The sequence below is a fragment of the Buteo buteo genome, chromosome 21 (genome assembly GCF_964188355.1).
Source record: "Buteo buteo chromosome 21, bButBut1.hap1.1, whole genome shotgun sequence".
Classification (NCBI taxonomy): domain Eukaryota; kingdom Metazoa; phylum Chordata; class Aves; order Accipitriformes; family Accipitridae; genus Buteo; species Buteo buteo.
Window position 1 is genome coordinate 17,336,110 of NC_134191.1, and position 21,627 is coordinate 17,357,736.

Sequence of the window (21,627 nt, forward strand, 5' to 3'; positions counted from 1 at the left end):
AGAGCTCTGCCCTGTTTACAGGGCTTGTTTTTTCTTAACATATTTGATTAATGCAGGCTTAAAAAAGAAGGGATTACAGGCTGGTGTGTGTTTATTTCAAGAGGATAAGCTTTAGCGCATTGCACAGCCATGTATATCTTGTGAACTGCATATGGATTAGAAGTATATGCTGCCTTTTACTTCTATTAATGAAACATACCAGGTACACATCATCTTTCATATCTTAACCATCTTTTAAACTGAAGTTTTTTGATACTTGAGGCAGGTAGGGGTGGAGTAGAAGTGGTGAATGAACTGCAGGCACCGAAGTCCAGAGAAAAAGATGTGTTGTAGACCTGCAGCTAGTTGGAATGACTACAGAGCAGCTAGAGAAGAAAATGGTTTGCCCTTCTTTCCAGAGCCTGAAGTGGGGGAGTAAGGGGTAACTTGCTCTAAGCCTCCTTGCAGACTGACTTCAGAGACGTGGTGCGAGCCAGCTCTCTTCTTTCCCACTGTCTTTGTTTTGTGGTGTAATGGTAGGCCTCATCCTAAATTAGAACTGTTTTGTAATTGATTTTGTTGAATACCATCACTTGCTTTGACTAAATATGGAAAAAATGCATGTTAGGAAGTAAAGAGTAAAAAATGTATTTTACTGTCTGTGGTATAATACATGTGCTCTTTGTATAACGCATGCTTGAATGTCCATATATTTTATTGTAAAAATATCTAAATATGACAGCTTTACAGAAGTAGTGTTTACTGTAGGCAAACTTTGTGAGAGACAGACCAGTGCTGTCTGCATTGGAGATAAATCATACAGACTATTTGACATTTGACTTGTATAAACCTTGTAGCGAATGAAAACTTGTGTAACTTTGGTCAACTATGTGTTAGGTTTTTACTTAGGCGGAGCAAAATGTGGTAATACGCTGGGAGTACACTTCTCTTTACTGCTTCTTGCAAGATGTTAACTCCAGATAAAATTTTAAAATCCTGTTTCTCCTTTCCTGTTGTAGAGTGGTAGAACAAGAAGCTCAGAGATCGCAGCAAGTTTCCCAGGACAGAAAAAGTCCCAGCAGAACCAATGGCTGCAATGAAAACAGGCCCATTGACATCCTTGAAATGCTTAGTAAAGCCAAGGATGAATATGAACGAGTAAGGAAATATCTTTTTTTTTCTTCTTCTTCTTCTTTAATTTTTTTTTCCTAATCTTACGAACAAACAAAAACATGACTTCTACTTCTGAATAAGGGGCTTAGGACATCATATGGAGTCCACTGAAGGAGCATGCCCTATGATTTCTGAGAGAGATGGTAGAGAGTACTTCTTATATACTAAACTGTCCTGTGCAATACACTGTAACCCAAGATTGCAAACTAGTTCACGTGATCCATAGTTTAATGGGCCTATATATTCTTATGTTTGAATTACTACCTTCTGGTGGGGAAAAAAAATACAATTTAAGAACAGATACCTGGAGATGCAGGCACAACAAAACATTTTTCTAAAAACAGCTGCATGGACTGCTTAATCTCAGTACTCATCTAGTGTCTTGTTCTGTAAGACCATTGTCAAAGGAGAAATGAACAAAGAGGTATATATGTAACACTGTAGAATGTACCACTGAACATGTCTGGTTTTGTGATCTTGAAGTTCTGTTATTGTCAATACTCCTTATAATGGCTGACACTTTGGTTTTTCAGTTTTTTTTGTCTGTTCTGAAAGTCACTGGAGGAGACTTCCTGTCATTCATGTCATAAGAACATTCACTGAGCTGCACAATAAAATACTTTGACATGTTGAATAATATAACAGAAGCCCAGAAACTTTGTGAACTATCCCATGTCTGTGATATGAGCACAGGTGTACAACGACTTAGAGAGAAGGGGTAATGTGGGGAAAAATTCATATTTTAAACCAGCATGGCATTTGCATAGTGCATGAATTCATGTTTTATTTCTGTAATTACTACCTTAGTGGGCAACTCTTTGCCTACTTTTTAATTATTCTTCATTTTTAAGAAAGCCTATCTGGAAACTAGTTTTTTTAAACAAAACACAGCTAATATGTTAGAGTAGGCATTCTCTGCCATTGTTTCAGTACCCTTGTTTTCTGACTGATGTCTTGTTCCCCTCCCTCAAGTATCTGTCTTGTTCCCTTCCTGTACTAGGAAGCAGTCTCTGATTTCAGGCAAGATAGGTTGAATCCCGATTGTGTGATCCAACTTGAAATATAGCTTGATAGACCCGTTTTACAACAATTTCTACTGCTGTGAGAAAATTTTGTCTCTGGGAATAGCAAATAAAAATTGTACCCAAGAGTGTCTGTCTCTTAGTCTCAAAATAAGTCTTGTGGTATTAGAGATTTAGTAATTCAGTACATTTGTAGACTCTATGAAGCATATTTTTAATAGCTGTAGACTAAGTATAACAATACTGTTGCCTTATCCTTCTGTTTCCTAGTTTACTACTTCTGTCCTGTCTACTGTGTGTCTATCCTTTTAATAAATTAATTGATTTCAGAAGGGTGAGTCTGGTATCTTTTGCCAGTGCTAAATTCACAGGTTTACCTAATGAAGGAGAATATTACTTCTCTTGGGAAAGAATTACTTTATATAGTCCTGAGGACCAAATTCATACCTGCAGGGCAAATATAAGGGTAATATGTGGGAGATCCAAAAAAAGAAACAAAGACCCTGAACATGCCTCTCCGGAAGTACAATAATACAAGAACGTGCAATAGTGAAGTAATGTGTGAGTATAACATTGCAGAGCTGTGGTATGGTTTTTGTCACCGTACTGGTGGGAGAAGAGTTACCACATTAGTGGAATGCTTGATTCCTTCCAGAAGTTGCTTATGCATTAGGTCACCACAGAGTTGAGTACTTGGGAGTTGAATCTTTATAGCATACCTGATTGTTACAGTACAGTGTGGGATGAGGAGAAAAGAATGAACACATGGATTAAGCGTTGCATGAGCCAACTTAACTTGTCACTTTCTGATGTAGATTGAGGGCAAGTGAATGTGACAAACCATATAATGTATTTGACCCAGGCTAGCTACTAGTTTCTGAAAATCAGTGATGTGTTTTTTGAACGCTTTAAATACAGATTGAAAAAAAAAAAAATTACATCTGATTCTCTGATAATAAATGCTGTCTGGAGAGACGGTGTCTTTGTAGAAAGGCCAGCACTGTGGAAGTAGCAGCTTTTGTGAGCACATAGAAGGAAGCATCAAAACCTGAATGACTCATCTTTCAATGTTGCATCAATTGAGATGGATTTGAAGAAATTGGGGAAAAAAATGCAAAACAAAAAAAGAAAACACATACCACAAGAACTCACTGTTTTGGTAGTGCCCTCTTAGGGTGTGATGAAGCCTTTCTCCCTCTTTGTACTTGCAGTATTGGATAATACACATTTCTAACAGATGGCTCTTAAAAATGACTCAGGATATTCCAGCTTCTCTCCTGATTTTCAGATCTTTTTCATGTGAGAGTACTGAGAAGCTTTTGCTAGAAACAAAGTTCCTAAGCATCATGGATGAAGCTTTGTAGACAAGTAAAATACTGTGATATACAGGGAATGGTATGTAGATTTTTATGGTGGACAGTTTATGTCTGTGGTGCCTGTAATACAACAGGCAAATACACAGGGCATGGACTACAGTAGAGCTACTATATAATTGGGATCTTTGTGTCTTGATCTTGATTTGTTGTCATTGTGTGTGTTTGTTTTTCTTGAATGCTTTTAGAACACTAGTGAAACTAGAATAATTATTTAATTTCCTTTTTGTATATGTGAATTGAATCTGTTGAACATAATCCCATAGCCTGCTATGACTGTAGTTGTGTAGAAGTTGCGAGATAAACAGAGTTGAGCAATGTTGGTCATGTTTCAAGCTAACCTCTTTGGAGAATGTTCTGTTGACCATCTCAGCTTTAGCAACAAACCTCTGGCACGTTAATTTTGGAACTCCTTGTAGCCAAGTTATGTCGATGTTAACGTGATTAGGTAACCAACTTGTTTTGAAGATGGCTTCTTGAGAGATCTTTCCTGTCTTAATTTTTTTTATATATTATTTTATGGCACTCAGTAATTACACATGAATTTGTATTTTGGAGCAGAAAGTACTTATCTTCCTGGTACATTCCAGATGGATCATACAGTAATCCTTGTGTGCAGCCCACATGAGATTGGCGGAGTGTCAGCATGAGAAGGGGGCAGAGAGAGTGAAAAAGAGATTTATGAAGGTCTGAGTGATTTAATCTAGGATTCTAAATCAGCTTAATCCTTCAAGTACTCGCTACATCAAGTCCATATGTGAAAATGAATGAATTCTGAGATTTTTTTTTTTTTTTTAATGAAGTGAATGGATGCTTTTTATAGTGTGGTGGTTTGTGTGTGTGTGTGTTTCAGCATGAGCATGGAAACATAGTGCAGTTCATCCTCTAGTGAAAAGAAAACTATGCTTTGTATCATTTTTTTGTAACCACAAGGCATCTAGCATTTCAGGCATAAAGAGCTTTGACCTTCAAGTTAGTGGCTAAAACTCAGAAAGATGGGAGAAGTTGCTTCTCGCCTCTGTCCCTAAATCACAATATAAAGTCTTGATTTTGTATTTATTTCTTTCAATTAGAAATTGAAGACAAAAGAATAATAAAGTTCAGATTGCTTTTTAGCTTGTTGCTAAAAAGTTTAACCCGTATTTTGCTGCTGTGGGTAAGTCACCAGAGCAGTCATCATGTGTTGTACTAATATGTAGCTATATCATATGCACAAGGTGTAGTTTACCTATTGAAAGCTACACTGTTGTACAGTTTGGGTTTTTCCACTGGTGATTTAAACTATAATACAATTTCTATTTTCGTTTATGTATTTATTTATTAAAGATAAAAGTCAACTTGATCTATAAACATACTGTCTGTTATAATGCAACTCTTGTCTGTTTCCTGCCTTGTTCACAGAGAACCAGATTAACACCTTCTGAAAATACATGTACATGGTTAATTAAATCTGGTGGAAGTAAGTCAGTGACAAGCTCTCTTGCCAGCCACATAGAATGATTTCTGACAGGATTTTTTTCTCTAAGTTGTTTCTAGTTTGGGTTCTTGATTTAATGAAGTATAGCAAACTTCCTTATTAGTGGCTAATGTAGATAAAGGATGTGAAAAGCCTGCCTTTTTCTTTTTTCTTAGTGAAAAAAGTATGAAGTGAGCTGTTGTCTTTTTTTTTTCTTTAATAGAGTAAAAGCTTTATGAATACATAGCAGATGGTGGATGTCTTGGTATGCTTTTTACTTCCTAAAATTTGTGAATTTCAGTGTCTTAGAAAAATCACTACTCTGTACGCTGTCTGTATTTCAAAGTGCCATGTAAACAGGATTGTAGTAGTGGATAAATGTAGACTTAAAACTCATGTATTTGTGTTACTTTTTTGTTGTTGTTGTTCTTTCTTCTTTTAGAATCAGGTCAGTGACTTAAGTGTTATATCAAGTTCTGGAATGCAACAAAATGCAAATCCTCCAAAGCCAGAAAGCACAGAGCCTTCCGAACAAAAAACTTCATTACAAGTGCAGGAGCAGGTATGTTTCATCCAAACCTAGATAAGGTGCTCCTTTTTTTTTCCATTTAGTACTTTGGTTTGGTACCAAAATATTCTTTTCTTAGAATGCCTGCAGCGTTGTCTGCTGAACGTATTACCATTTTGAATAAACTAATGGGTTTGAAGACTTTTAGGATCCTAAATTCTGTCTTTTGACTTGGCATTTAAAAATACGAAGCTATGGCCACACTACTGTGAATATCCAAGTATGTTTAAATGGGTTAACTTGGATTCTGGAAGAAATCAGTCTCTGGTAATGTGCAGGATGACTTGCAGAGCAAGGAAGCAAGAAAAAATAACCTCTGCCACGTTATTGGACTGAATATGGCATCAGTTAGCTGTATACTGTGTTACAGTTTTTGACACATGAGCTTAAGCTCTATTTTCTCATGTTTCAGGCATTTACTTAAGGTTTATCTGTGCTGCCTTCAAAGCAATAGCTACAGTCCTGCTAACTTAAACCAACAGTGAATTGTTAGACAAGAAACGGAAAGTGCTTCAGTCGTGGCAGCACTGAATTCTCCTTAGCATAACTGAAAATGTGTTTTATCTATCTTCTACCACACTTCTGAAGCTTGCATTGAACCTCTGCTTGTATGACTATTTGGTAATGATACCAGTCAGCTTGGCTGATTCCTTCATATTTAGATTGTGGAAAAAGTGTATGTGGTTTTCTGTTGGTTTGCTTCAGTGTTTTGGGTTTTTCTGTTGGGGGCAGAAGAGGACTGTTGTTTGGGGTCTTTTTTTTCCCCTGTGTTAAGAACTTTTTGACAGTATATTCCTTCCTCTGCAGGAAGGGAAATACTGTAAAAAAAAAAAATTTTCATTGTTGTTGGGGAGGGATGTTGCTCAGATTGTGGTAATACTAGTGTTGACATCTATTTCAGATAAGTGTTAGATACAACATGTTGAATCAGCATGTATCCAAATATCTACAAAATCTAAAGCTTGGTGTTACTCCTGTAATTAAAGTTTAAACCACAGTAAAAATGCTAGTGAAAATAACCTCTGCTTCATATGAATGTTGTCTTTGAACCACAGGAAACTTAGTACAAAATACTTAGTATCATCACTGGAGTGGCTGGAATAGGTAGCAATAGTTCAGTATTTGGCTCCATTTTCTAGTAAGCATTTCTGCCCAAGGAAGCTGTAGCTTCATACAAGACTTTAGAGATAAATTTAGGGGAAAAAATGTGCAATAACTAAATTCCATGTAACACCTAATTAACTTGGGCCTGCTTACAGTGCCACCCAGTGGGCATGGAAAGGTCAGTAGTGGTTCTCCTCAGAAAATACCCCACTGAAGCTGCAAGGCCTGCCTCCCATCCTTTCAATAATTTACTGTTGTGTTTCTGATGCAATAAACCACCGTGTCTGAAAAATGAAATGCCCTATGAAAATGCATGCAGCCTTGCACTTAGTACTTGTAAACAAAATACTTACTTTGTAGTAACAGTAGTAATAATTTCTAGTACAGGTTAGGTCTAGGGTCTGAGCAGCAGGAATCTGTTCTAGGGGATGGAGTAGTAACAGTTAATGAATTAAAATGAGGGGTGGGAATTTTGCTGGGATTATTTGCTATCTCAGTCCCCTCTACTCCCTCAGCAGCACCTCTGCTTTTGGATCAGCACAAGTGATACACTGACCCCTGGCAGCCAGCTCTGCTGCACGCCTGGTCTTGAGACATGGCAGCAGGGCTGCCTGAGGCTTTGTTTTAAAAGAAGATGCTTTCTTTTGGGTCATTCCATGTAGACTGTACACCAGCAGCTGAAGTGCCCCACCTGACAGCGCATGGAATTGCAGAACAGAAATCAAATATCTAGTAAAGGAAAAATTGGAAAGATAAGATTCAAACAAATTGCTCTGAAGTAATTAAAGGGAAACAGTTGGTTTATAGAACAGGTGAAATGGCATATTTTTAATTCTGCTGAGCTATTTAAAATAATAACTGCAGAGATATTGGAAAAAAATTAATTGGTAACAAGTGATAATTCTGCAAAGCTAGTTAACTGGGTTCAAATATATCACAGATGTGTTTGTTCTTAATCACACTTTTAATAATGTGGACAACTGGAAGACTACTGGAAAAAACATTCCATTTCAACTGTAAAAATAAATTTCTCATCTAATTGAAACAGGTGACCAGTGAAATTAAAAAATAGTATACACATGATAAGTACAGTGAGATTCCTAAACCCCCTCCAAAATGTCAAACTTGTATTTTGATTGGCTAACTTCATTTCATGCTAAAGATATCGCAGATTTGGGAATAAAAATAAACGTCGTCTTTGTGATATTCTGAAGGTCAAGTTTTTTATCTTGGCAGTTCAAAATGAAAATCAGTTGTATCATGAAATGCTTTTATGCCAACAATTGGCAAAACTGAACCAGAACACTGAAATTAAACTTTATAGTGCCAGCTCTGCTAATTCATATTTCAATATATCTGAAATGATTTCTGGAGGAACTGTCTGAGCAGCACTCTGTTCCTATCCAGTGAAGGGATCATGTTGCCTTTTTGCGGCCCCTGCTGATAAGGGTCTTCATAACACGCTGAGTTGATGATACACTCAAAGTATACTTCAGCCAGACATGGGACAGACAAAAGATGTGTTTTATACTTCAGGCTGGAAATTAACTTCATGTTTCAGACTGTGTCCACGTAAGGGGCTGGTCTGACTTGGATCAGAGCATGGTAGAGATTTCTGTATATTACTTGAATTTTGTAATGTATTAATAAAGGAAAGCTAGTCAATTTATCATACTGAAGTGAAAAGCTGAGTTTGAAATGAGATGGAATAGTGATTTTTCTCTTAACAGAATCTTTACAGTTGAAGGACAGGTCTCCAGAACAGTCAGATCAGTGTAGAAAAGTGAGACCAACTTTCTAGGAAGAATTCCTAATGTAATTAACAAGATTTATAAACTATAGAATGTCTCAGCTGCAAAATGAAAGTGTGCCTGACTTCAAGCTAGCTAAAAATGAGTAACAACAATGGCAGTAGAGATTAGTAACCTGGGCAGAAGTCAAGTGATTTAAGCTAAAGGCTTTTTTGTTAGGCTACTTGCATGCTACCTGTACTGCCATACCTTCACTGCTGTTATCTGTGCTAGTAAAATTAGAGCTAGCATAACAATGTCATGGTACAGTAGTTGTCATTGTAAAATAGCATCTTTGTTTAGACATACCATCAGAATACACTGGAATTGTGCTGCAGGCCATTCAGTCTTCTGAACAGAATGTTGTATTTTAGTGCAGCTGTTTTACATAACTTTTGGTACTGTGCAACCTTAAAAAGAAAAAAAAAGGGGGGGGGGGAATTTTGAGATTAAGAGTGTTAATAGCTGTTTCTGTTCTCTTTAGTGAAACACATATTTAAATATTTTCAGCAAAATAATAAGATTATATCCTAAAAATCAGATTTTTGTAATAATGTCGGTGATGTAGGCTAGATGTATATTTTTGGGAGAGACTAAAGGATTGGTAGATGTAATTGTGTGTGTATATATACATATGTTTAGGTTTATACAGATTCTTTTACCTATTGTAACATCTATTTCATTGTTAATGAAAACGGTGGAAAGAACTGTCTAGGCATGTACTGCTAGATCAGTTGTGTACCTTCAGGTTTCTCTGTTCCTTTCCCATCTTTTAGGCCATTTAATTATTTCCAATTCTATAAATTCTATACGGATTTTGTTCAACATGTATGTTCTTTCCCCCCAGCCCCCGAAGTGCCTTGTGTAGTTAGGGCTGATCAATGATGGCAGGTGCCATCTTAATTGCAAAATCTGTATCCTTGCTCCTTCTTTACTACTAGTGTATAGTCTATCCATAGAAGGCTGTAGAGAAAAAGCTTACATAGAGAGGATGTTCCTTGTAAATGAAATTGATTTCAAAATTCCTGTAAATAGGGCAGCCTTGATATCCAAACTGTATTTTAAATGTATTTGACCTAGTTGTCTTTCATAGTTTTCTTGAAATTGTAATAGACTATGTGAGATGCACAGTGGTATGTATATTGCTAAACTGAAAATTTCCTTTTCCCTTCTTTCTAGCCATTTCAGTCAATGCAGAAGCATCTGACTTTGGAGGAACTGTTTGGAACCTCTATACCAAAGGAACAGCCCACAGCTCCGTATCCCAATCTAGAGAGAATGGAGAAGTTGCAGACTGACACCTCTGCCAAAGAGCAGCATAGTTTGCTCTTGCCTTTTTCCTTTGACCAGTCAACAGTAATACAACAATCACTAGGGAAATCTGAAAGTCCAAGCGTTAAAACCAGTGCCAATCCTTTGAATCAGCAGGAATGTTTAACACCTATGCTAATACCTCCAGCGTCAGTTTCCCAGACTGATATAAAAAATGTTTCAAGCTATTCAGTTCGTTTAAGCCCTGTTCTTAATTCAGCCTCGACAATGGAAGCTGCCCCTGCTCAGATGCTTCCTGGCCTAAAACAAAACAACAGTATAATGCAAGTTATGCAGCAAGCTGCCAAGCAGATATCCCCACTAGTGAATCAGCCGCCATCTGAAGTGAACCACGCTCCACAAAATCTAATGGCTGGCCAAAGCCAGCTTATAGCACCCTTGACATCAACAAATACAGGAACTGTCTCAAATACATCCCATACAAGTGTTGATCTTCTCCAGAAACTCAGGTTGACCCCACAGCATGACCAAATGCAACAGCAGTCTCTCACTAAGACTTCCTTAACACCAAACATCTCTGCCTCGGTTGGCCAACTTGCAACACCAGAAAGCTTCAAAGAATCTCACAGTAAGCCATCACCCTTGAACAGCAAGATAATCTCTCCCCTTCAGGTATTCTGTGGGTTTTTATATCCATGAAGCTTTAAACTGTTTTTAGACTACATGTATTTTTGCTTGGAAAATGTGCTGTTATATATTAGCCTTTTAAAAATAATTAAGGACTTCCACTGTGTGATAGTGATTGAATTGCGAACTTAGAAATCCAGTTCCATTAGTTTTATATAATTAGCATCTGCTATCAGTGACAGACCTGTCTGTAGAGGAGGAGGTTTTTCAAGCTTGTGCTGTTAGGGAATGAATAAGTCCTAAGGAATTCATCTGTACTTGTGTCAGAAAAATACTGCTAAGAACCATGATATGAGAAGGGACAGAAGGTTACAGACTGATCAGTGTTACAAGAGTTGATGCTGTGGAAGTTCAGCCTATACCTTCTTTGAAGGTACGAAATTAGCAATTTGCTGTTTCTGGTTATTTTGCTTTGGATGTTTTGTACTCTTTCAATTTTGACTCCCTTCTGCTGGGGATACCTGTGGGCTATATTGAGATATTTTTAGTTATTCAGTAAAATTGATTGTAAACTTATTTATTTTGTCTAATTGACCACCTTGTTTTGTTTTACCCTAGTATTGCTTACAAAGGACCTCTTAAACTTTTTGTTTCTTGGAGGAGAATCTATTGTCTATGCCTTAATTTACTGCCAAAGCAGTAAATTTGTTTTGAGAGACTAGGTGAAAATGTCACTGCTAGTCTGTAGGGTTAATGCGTGTGGCTTTGTGTTATAAATTATTTTCTATCAATTAGTGTTACTTTGCTGTAAAATTGGCTGCCTCAGGAGTAAAGACACTAATGAGTTTGGATTATTGGATTTCTTTTTTCTCCAAAGTGAGTAACTTTCTGTAGTGCCTACCTCTGAGGTTATCCAAAGACTTCTCTTCGTCTTGTTGCATTATTATTTTACTTTATTTACATTTATGCAGACTAAGCCAGTGTTTGATTGTGTCTTCTTGCATCTTGGGTACAGTGATAATGCAAGGATAAAAAACACCAAACAAAACTACTTACAGCTACATCTGCATGAATTTCCTAATGTTTATTATCCAGTGCTTGCCACTGAGTTTTAACAACATCTTTGGTAGCCCAGTCTGGGTCAGCTGCTACTCTTTGCTATGAATATGGTGATGACTTACTTGTAACAGAGATCTAATCAAAAGTTCAACTCTTCAGCCTGTAACTTGTCCTAAGCATTATTTTAGAAAAGGCTATATTTTTCAAGTGTTGCTTTTCTGTCCTCAGAAGAGTTATCCCTGTCTTAACGTTTAAGAAATGGGTGTGTTTTCATTGTGCTAAGTACCTTATTTCTAATCTACCACTTCTGAAAATTTTCAAGAAGGCTGCTACATGCTGGGATTGTTTTACTAGCAATCACCTGTTTGAGATGTTTGGACTGATCCATTTTGCAGAGGGAGGAAGAGGTCCAAGTACAGCATTGAGCAGCTATCTTGATCTAGTATTGAAGAACTGTACACTCCAAGCAGTATTTTTCTTTTGCATACTACTAAACCTTGGTACAAATTTGACTGAAGGTTGTAACATCTTTGAGCATTTAGAAAAGTTGGCTGGGTTTATCCGTAACTGGCCTTGACTGTGTTTATTCAATGTCTGCTTGATAGCCTTGGGAATTAGCTCTTCATATGCCAGTCTTGCACTCTTTTTTCCTTCCACCACGTCCACCGTCTGTACGTATTTTCATTAAACAAAATTCTCCATAGCCCAAATATACTCTCAAACTAGCAAGACTTCTTAACTCTTGTGTAATTAGACTTTTAAGAATTTGATCCTGTGTTTGTTACTACTTCACAAAGCTAATTTTATTTTTGTTGTTAAGGACTATCAATTCACTGAGTGTTTTTTTCATTGCAGTTCAAGTAAGCTAAGTACTGTCTGTTGCAAAAGGCTTTTCCCTGTTCTATGTTGCCAAGAGGTATTACAAATGGCTGTAACAAGCCTTTTGAAGAATGCCACAGGAATTTATTTAAGTACCTTATCTACTTGCCTTTTATTGTGTTTTCCAATATTTTATAATACTTGGATTTTATTATAGTATTGAAATCTTACTAAAGAAATAGCTGGATGCTGTTTCTAAGGGTCTAAAATATTTCTGAAATTCTAGCAGAAAACAGCATTTAATTTTTGTGGAGGTGATTGGATAAAACTCCTAGAAAAAAAAATACTGAATTTAACCTTCCTGGCAATTGACCAAACTGATTACAAGGTACTGAACTCTTTACTTTGTAGCATTCATTTTGTTCTCGGTTTCGGTGTGATCTTTCTTCAGAAGTGTTTTGTTATGGCTTTACAGGTTTGCTGTAATATGGAAAGCATAAAACATAAATTCAAATCTTTCCTCTTTTTCCAACTTCCCATTGATTATATCAGTTTTACAAAATGGATCAAATTACATTTAAAAATCTGTTGAAATTTGCATTTTTGTGCTTTCATAAAAACAGAACCACCACTGGAAATTGAGCTGTGGATGGTAACTTGTGAATTATGCTTTCTTTTTAACTTAGACTGTACAACAAAACAAGGAATCAGAAGTATTTCCACAGCCGAAGACTTTGTCTAAAGCAAGTCAAGTAAGTGAATAAGTACCTCTGCTAATTGTTGGCCTTCTTAAAAAAGGAGGGGGGGTTGGTAAAACTGTGGTAAGCAGTTGGTATCTCAAATAGTCATTGCTCACTGACCATATTTAAAGTGCTGTCATGAAGGAGAAACAAGCTGTACTGAAGCAAGAGGGACTTTCTGTAGACTGCTGTGAATGAGTACACTTTTTTCTTGTACAGTGCCTCTTATTGTTGTTGCTAATGCAGGAATGAGAATACATTTTTGGATCTGCAGTCTTGCATTGAGTTTACACCATTTGAACTGGTTTTTTTTTTTATTTTGTAAGCAAGCAGTACTAATGCTGTAATATTGCACTAGGGTCTGTTAGCCTTAGCCAACCTTACGCACCCCAGAGGCATAAAGTGCAGACCTTGCCTTACTGTCTCTTTCAGTTTTCCTGAGATACCTTGTATTTTATGAAAAACATACCAAGCGAAAAAAATGGAAGGTAGAGGAAGAAAAGAGTAACAAGCATTTCTTACTGCAGAACTTTCTAATAGCAAGATTTAGTGATCTAAATACAGAGTTAACATTATTAGAACTGCCTTTGAATAACAGTTCAAAATAATGTCAATATAAAATATCAGATTGCATTTAAAAAAATAACCAGTAATAGTCAACTCTTCAAGAATTATTTTTAATTACCTTTGTGTTATGTATTCTTTTCAGGATACCATCTGTAATTTAGTTCTACTTTTCCTTTACCCACCATGTCCTTTTTCAAATCTGTTAAATGGTCTTATTCTTGTCCATCTTGCACTACATAAAAGCAGTTTTAGTAACATACCCAGATCTGATTGTGAAGGCAGTAGAAATGGTCCTGCTTAAAGTAAAATGCTGTTTTAGCTACTGGCCTGCTATAAGATAAGTGATACAGTCTGTTCATGACATAGTAAATAATTACCTAAATAAAAGCATTTTACATGGATTTTGGAATTTTAAGAAATGTGTGCATGTTGTGTGGTAAACTGCATTTGTTGGTTTAAACACGCTGTCTTCAGCTGAAATCCCACACTGTAAGTCTTCACAGTTTTGACTATAACAAAATCAATTTGCTAGTTCTACTGTTGTTGATGTTGTTATACACACATTAACTATAGATGGCTTTGCAGGTTTTTTTCTTCTGAAGATTTTTGATTATCCAAGAGGAACTCTTTCTGCTGATGTATCAAACATCTTTACATATCACATTTAGTCTTGCTTGCTTTGAGTGAGATTGGCTTGTTTATTTTCTTTTTTTCACCATGTTGGTCATACTGAATAATAATTGCAGTTATCAGGATATGGCAGAGTTTCTCAAAGCTGATGCTTATTCATGTCCACTTTATGCAAATAGAGTATTTCTATACATTTTTAATTTATGCTTAAAAGGAAAAGTGATAAAGGCAGTGTGTTGTGGATTTCTGTAATGAAATGGACGCAGACCTGTGGAAGAATGAGGTGGGAAGATAGTCCTCAAAATATTCCCATCCCCTCTCCCCCCAAGGGAATATATACTTAGAGTAAGATTATTTCAGTGTACTCCAATGCTTTAATTACAGTTCATCAGTCATTTTAAATATCTTTGAGATACTTTACTTCAAATTATAAGTGTATTTGTTGGATACCGGCAGGGGCAGGGAGGGCAGGAAGCAGGACTAGCCTTTCTGTAAATTCCTAGGGAAAATCATAATCTGCAAAACAAATACACACTTCTTCGATTACCTAGGTGAAAAGCTCATCTTTTATTCCAAGTGTTATGTTTCAAAAATTCTGGAGGGTAGCAACCACGTGAGGAGGAAGGAGTCTGCATACAAGAATACTGAAGACTTAACTTCTTCAGCTTTTAAAATGAGAATTACTACTGATATATTAATCTTCATAGGTAGATACATCTTCATAAAGGGCAGCTATTCTGCAATATCTGACTGAATAATAATGGCTGCAGTTTATTTTTTTTTATACTCATCTCTCCAGCCTTTATAATAGCATTTGTACATACTGGACATAGCGTTTATTAATTTTCTGTTCTTTTACAGGTTGCACCTCCACAGTTTGTTACAGCCACTACTACAGTAGCACCTTCAATCCTCTTGTCTCCTAGTGTTTTTCAGCAATCATCTACAAAAGCTACTGAAGTGGAGAATAAAGCCAATTCTTCTTCGCCTTTAACACTTGGAACAACAGAAATTCAGACTATACCTCCTACTGTTCTCAGTAGGTCTCAGCTTCAGGAAGCACTGATACATCTAATAAAGGTCCTGTCTTTACAGAGCTCAACTCCTGAGGGATGGGGTTCCAAGTACAGTAGCCAGTACTGAGAAATTCTGTACCCGTATAACTCCTTTTGCCCTGAAACGTTATGAAAGTTGTTCCTTTCTGTTGGAAGGCATAGATTATTCCAGACTTGTGCAGATAGTATGGCACATCTTGTTCCTTTTGGTTGTGAGATGGAGGGCTTAAAAGGACACAGTTGTACATCAGATGTGTCCTTTCACACCCATATGAATTTGTGAACAAGTGAAGAAAAAGTTGCACTAGTAGAAGCTCTGGTATGGGGATGGGGGTTTGCTTTTGTTGTCTATGTAAGTGTTCCTGCTTTTCCAAGGAAAGCTTTCCTATTTCCGCTTCCCTAGAAGTGTTCCTGATCTTTAACCGAAGTATGTGTCTTTTGAAATGGAAATTGCAAAGTTCTAGTTCTACTATTTCTAGGGACTAAAAAGTTCAGTTGAGTTGAATTAAATCTGTGATGTTGGCAGTAACCATGCATTGAGATAATTTTGACCTCTAATGTCATGGTAAAGTTGCCATGAATGACAAACAGTTCTTTGTTAACTCAGGATTCTCTTGTGCCCGCCATGCTGAGGTTAGTAGAGCTTACACCCAAAACACAGGTCTAAAAATAACAAACAATATCTTCCCAGTGATAAAGTTCTTAGGACCAAAAAGGGCCGCTACCAGATCCCATCATTAGCTAGGTTGCCTGTTTTATCTATGTTGTTCCTTTTTGCATAACCTTTTTCTGTATTGGTGTGTATGGTTTCTTCTCTTTAAAGACTTAAACTAGCTTACTTCTAAGTCTTGTAACTGAGCTCAACTGCCGAAAGTCTTATTCTCATTAGACATACAGCTCGCTGATTCTCACCCAGTAGTCTGAAGAACATCATTGTGGTGACTTTTTGAGAGCTGATTGGAATATTTGTGTCCAGTCTTCCCTTTCTGTAGAGAGGGAGCTGAAGGAAGACCAAAATAGGCACACCCTACAGCATAGAAGTACTTGCACAGCACTCCAAGCAGGATACCAAATTTGCTGTGCAGATCTTGTAAAAAGAGTATTACATCTCTAAGCTAACTGTTAAGATCCTAGTTTTGTAAACTTGTCATTTGAAGGAATTAGACGGAAGAAATATCTCTAAACATTGTCTATAGATTAAACTAATTGACTTCTCAGTCATGCTTTGACATGAGAAGTCTTGTATAACACGCTGCAATCCCTTTCAGGCTGGTGTGACAGACAGAAGTAACATTACTTCTGATGCTCATGCAGACTTTGTTTGGGAGCCTATACATAGGATGGAATTCTGTTTCTAAAGACTAAGGTTTGGACTCTGGAAGGAGGTGAAATTATGTGGCCAAGGCTGACTTAGTGACCCCTGTTTTGTTTGTTTTAGCATCCAGTGTGCTTAGTGATCTCTTTAGCTGTCTTACCAGCTTCATAGGTCAAAGTCTGTATGTTGTCCAAAAAGCATTGCCTTTTGTACAAGTCTGCAGCTAGTTCCCTTTTCTTAACTCTCAGATAGCTGGCACTATAAGGAATCCTTATGTACAACTTAAATGGCATTAAACTTTTTTGCATCTTTTTACTAATGTTTCTAATGTGTTTTTTTTCCTGCAGAATGATTCCCGTTTTCTCAGCACTATTCATGAAGTCTACTTGCAAGTCCTAACCAAGAATACAGACAACATTAAGCTATAATTGAAGCTAAATCTACTTAAAATATATCCATTTTAGAAACAATTATGCCTCGTCTATAAAACTGATATTTTTGTAAAAGAATATTTAGTTTTCAACGTCTTGAATTTGAACCTGTTAGGAAAGACTATTCCTTAAATACTTACAAAAGTAATATTCTCAGAAGTGATCTAGGTTTTCACTGTGATCATCACCAGCAAACCTTTGTTTTTATTGGGGAGGGGACTTAAGTTTGAGCTCTCATTAGCATTAAGTGAATGTGCAAATGTTTGCTCTGGCTTTCATTCCTAGCTGTATTCACTCTTCAAGGATTACAGTCTCAATACTATTTAAACCAGCAAATACATAGTACAGTACACTACACCACACCAGAATAAATTCAGTTGTGGGAACCTAGTTCCAGTTTGAAGGACTGAGGAAAAGCAAAATGCCTTGTGATTAAATTGGCAGGTGTGGGGAAGGAACGGATCTGGAAGCCAGGCCTTTGGAGCTAAATCTTTAACAAATGATTTAAAAATGTGATTTGCTCAATACATTGACAGTCTCTAGCTAATACGTATAAATTCATCTTTTAAATATTCCATTAATCTTATTTGCTTCTGCATCGCTGACATTAAACAGGTATCCAAGTGAGTAAGGCCATTTTCTCTAAAAAGGCAAAATTTGAAATATGCAAAATCCTCAGTGATTGTATCTTCTTTTTTTTTTTTTTTTTTTTATTTAGCAGTGGAGTAGTTCTGTTGCATTTTGGAAGTTTTCTTGTTTTAAATTTAATAGTTAGGAGACCACCACTGGAAGACCCTTTTCCTGGTTAGCAGTGTTTGATATTTAAATACTTTGTTTCTGTTTTAGCTTAAGGATGGACCATGTCATAGTTGGCTTTTATTCCTCAATTGCATTGGAATTGCAGTGTTGAAAACTGTGCAGATGGGGAACAAATGCATGTTTTGCTTCTGTTACCCTCTCCCCAAATTGTTGGTGCACACTTCATAGTCTGAAGTTTATCTAATTAAAATGTTGTTGCTTCTTATATGTGATTTAGTAATTCACTATTCACTAATGTAAGAATTTAACTGGATACTTTCCCATTTGAAATCAGAAAATTTCTAACTATAGTTTCTTATGCTGCTGTGTTGGTTTACCCATGGCTTGTATTTATTTCTTAAAGGCATGCAAAAGTAATTAATAAGACTTCAGGTCCCAACTTTTTCCAGCAATAGCAGTTTTAAAGGATGCTTTTCCAGTAGAAAAGTTCTGGTTTATTGAGTAAAAAGATAATCTGTAGTGAATTATGATGCACTGCTGCTTTCTTTTCCCTCAAGCACTATTGAAATATGAAGAAGAAAATTGTTTGGCTCCTTACAGCATATATGTATGTATATATATCCTAAGGATTAGTTAATGTTGACGTAGTCAAGGTGCATAGTCATTTCATTGGAAACTAGTAATTGAGCTTTAATTGTGACTTGTTCACAAATTGGTATGTTTTAGATACAACAAATATTTACTTTTTTATGTATTTGATCTATTTTAGTTTTTTTCATAGCTTTTTAGTGAAAAATATATTTTGTTTAGCACTACCTGCCTTCTGAAAAGCTCTTCTCAGCCTTTGAGTTCAGTATTTCCAGTTAAAATATATAGTATTTTGTTAGAAAAATGTGCAAGATTCAGGGAAAGATTCTAATGTCATGCACATTCATCAAGAAATATATTGGCTTTAATGGTAGCATTTGAATTCAGCAATATCAACTCAGCCTTGTTAGGGAAGATAGGAGCTTCCTACATAAATTCTAGAGTTAGAATACTGTGTATGTGCATAAACAGTGAGACTCAAATTAGATCTAAGGTCTAAACTAATTTGTTTTGTTGGGTTTTTTAGAAAAAGCTTCACTACAAGGGGCAAACCAATGAGCAGTTCCTCTAAACAAAAATGGATAGCCTAAACCAAACAGAGTTGTTTTTTATCTGGATTTAGCAAAGATGAAGTCCATAACTTCTGACTTATTATGGACAGCTTCTAGTTCCTTCAAAGGAAGAATTGATAAAAGTTTCTAAGAATAGAAGTACTGGAAGCTGATAGTGCATATTTCTACTGTTTGCTAAATACAGTCATATCCAAAGATATATAGAAGTGATAGGAAGAAGTTGTATTTTGAGTTCTTCAGTCATACACAGTTGACAGAAGTAATACTGTTTAGAGTAGCAATGCTGTTACGAGAGTTTGACTCTACTTTGAATATCCTTAACTTGTTTCCAGCTGCCCAGAACACCCACAAGCCGTTGGCAGATCCTTACTCTACTTTGTTTTTGTAGTATACTGGTAGCAATACATTATTGGTTTACTCCCCTCCCCCCCCCCCCCCCCCTTTCAAAATGAATTGGAAAAGAAACAGAGTTGAAATCATAGTTACTAGGCAGGCATTTTTACAACAAGCAAACCTGTTCATCTTGAACACCTGCACATGTTTGTTCTGACCTCTCTGTGTGTAGCCAACAGACACTGGAACCAACCTAGGTGTCATCCAATACACCACAGAGACTTATGACAAGTGCCAGGGTAGTGGGTTTAACAGATAAACCTCTTTAATGAAAAGTTGCATTGTAAAACACAAGCTCAACTACAGTGTAAAATTTGAGTTTTTTAATGTGGACTGTGTTATTTAACAACTTTCTTCCTGATTATTTTAACTTTTTTTATAAATCTAAAATTACCAGCTTGTTGAAGTGCTTGATTCATGTTATCCGCATGTAGGGATAACTAGTGTGTAGCAAGTTACCATGGGTCATCGCAGGAAATTGTGACCATTTTCAAGTGATTTTTTTTTTTTGGTAAAACTACTGGCTTAATGGGATTTTACCTGAGAATTAAAAGATTATTAGTTTTGAATATACTCCCCAAATTAGTTGTATTATCTAAGCATGTGTTTTGTGGCTGGCGTTAAGTCACTTTAAAAAAAAAAAAAAACAAAAAAAAAACCAACAAAAAAACAAACCACACATACACAGACAACCAAACACCAAACTCAGACTTAATCAAAGACAGTTTTAAAACCTACAGCTGCTGAATTGTTCAGGAAAATCAAAATTCTCAGTTTTGTAGTTAGACTTTATCTGCTGTTATTTAATAGTGCAAAGTTTTTATGAAAGGTGCCTAACAGCTATTAACTTAGAAGCAGTATATCTTTCCAAATTAAACAAGATTTGCAGTATGATTGAATAAAGTTTAAAAAAAAAAAAAATTTAAGTGATTCATCTTGACTTCTTATAAAATGCTTAATTCTGTGTATAAATACTCAATATTTAAAAGCTGCTGGATGTATCTCATTTTTGCTTGCATTTCTGATTGCTTCATTTTGGTATATTTCTGAAACCCATTATGCCATGTGTAGTCACTGATATAATTTCTGAAATCTTTTTGAAAACAAACTTTAATTTGGGACTTCTTGTTTTTTAAAAGTACTCTAAACAAATCAGCCACCTTTTTGCCAGGTATTTGGGTTGCTTTGTACAGCATATCTTAACATGAGGAATGTGTGCAATATATATCACCTCAGTTTTGTCTGGCAACATTACAAAAATGTTAAGATGCAATATCTTCCTTTCACTTCAAGTTGGAAAAATTGCAGTATCTCTAATTTGGTGGTGTATTTATTTTTATCTATTCAGTGTATGGGCATATGGTTAGTTACGTTTTTCTATGTACATTATGTGCTTCTAGTAATTTCTGAGTGTTATCACTTCTGTGGATGCACCAGTTGTACCCATTTGCATGTTCTTTCAATATGAAGACCGTGGGGAAGGGGGGCTTCAGGAAAGATTTCTGGAAACCGGAATAAGAATAGTTCTAAGTCAATAAATGTAGATACTGCATCATTAACATTTTTGGTATGGTATGGATTTTATAGCACCTATGTATGTTTGCAGTTATTAAGTTATTGCATAAATGTTTAAGAATGAGCATTTTTTTCATCCAAACTTTTGTATGTTTGCAAATATATTTTTGTAATAAAACTTCAAAACAAATGTTTCAGCACCTCCTAAAATCTTCAAAGGTTTCCTTTTATTTCTAGAGCTATAGTGGCCTGCTAGAAGGGTAAGTTCAGATTTTATTTAGGGTTAATGTTTTCCACAGAAAAAGTTTCTTTTTCTTCTTTCATACTTCACACTGGGGGCAAAACCAAATGGCATTTGTTCACTAAAGAAAATGCAGCATGCCTGCTTGAAGGACAGTTGAGAATAGCATCTGTTGCTTGTAACAGCTTCTGGCTATCCTCTGTATTGCTGTAAGTAGGCTTGCATTTTGAATTTGATAAACAGACCAATTTCCTTTCATGGTAAGAAATGCAGCTGCAAGTTCACTTGTCTTAGGAGTACAGCTGTAACTGGTTTTAGTGCCTTTCCTTATCACTTTTTTTTTATGGTGTCGCCTCTCATCCATCTAGACATGGCATGTGATGCTCAATCCAGTGTTGGTCTTCGATCATAGATGTTGGAAATTGCAGTTGTCCTCTTGCCATATCTGTTTGGTATCATGCAACTGATTAACCCAAATTTCACAAAGTAAAATAGGGAAGCTGATGAGGAGGAAAACCATAGCAGAAGTTATGTTGGAATAGATCTTGACCTTATGCCAAAGTCCCTTAATCTTAGCTA

At 36.2% G+C, this 21,627-nt stretch overlaps 1 protein-coding gene across 2 annotated transcripts in view; it reads left to right on the top strand.

The window, feature by feature from the left end:
• Positions 1-20,213, top strand: part of DCP1A (decapping mRNA 1A) — a 38,943-nt gene extending 18,730 nt beyond the window's left edge. The window contains exons 5-10 of one of the 2 annotated variants that reach the window (XM_075052555.1): positions 999-1,137; positions 5,446-5,565; positions 9,645-10,409; positions 12,929-12,994; positions 15,041-15,259; positions 16,897-20,213. In XM_075052555.1, the coding sequence (XP_074908656.1) occupies positions 999-1,137; positions 5,446-5,565; positions 9,645-10,409; positions 12,929-12,994; positions 15,041-15,259; positions 16,897-16,977 (1,390 nt within the window). In that variant the 3' untranslated portion in view covers positions 16,978-20,213. The remainder of the gene's footprint in view (positions 1-998; positions 1,138-5,445; positions 5,566-9,644; positions 10,410-12,928; positions 12,995-15,040; positions 15,260-16,896) is intronic. The other variant, XM_075052556.1, reaches the window with a different exon arrangement.
• Positions 20,214-21,627: the final 1,414 nt, after the last annotated feature.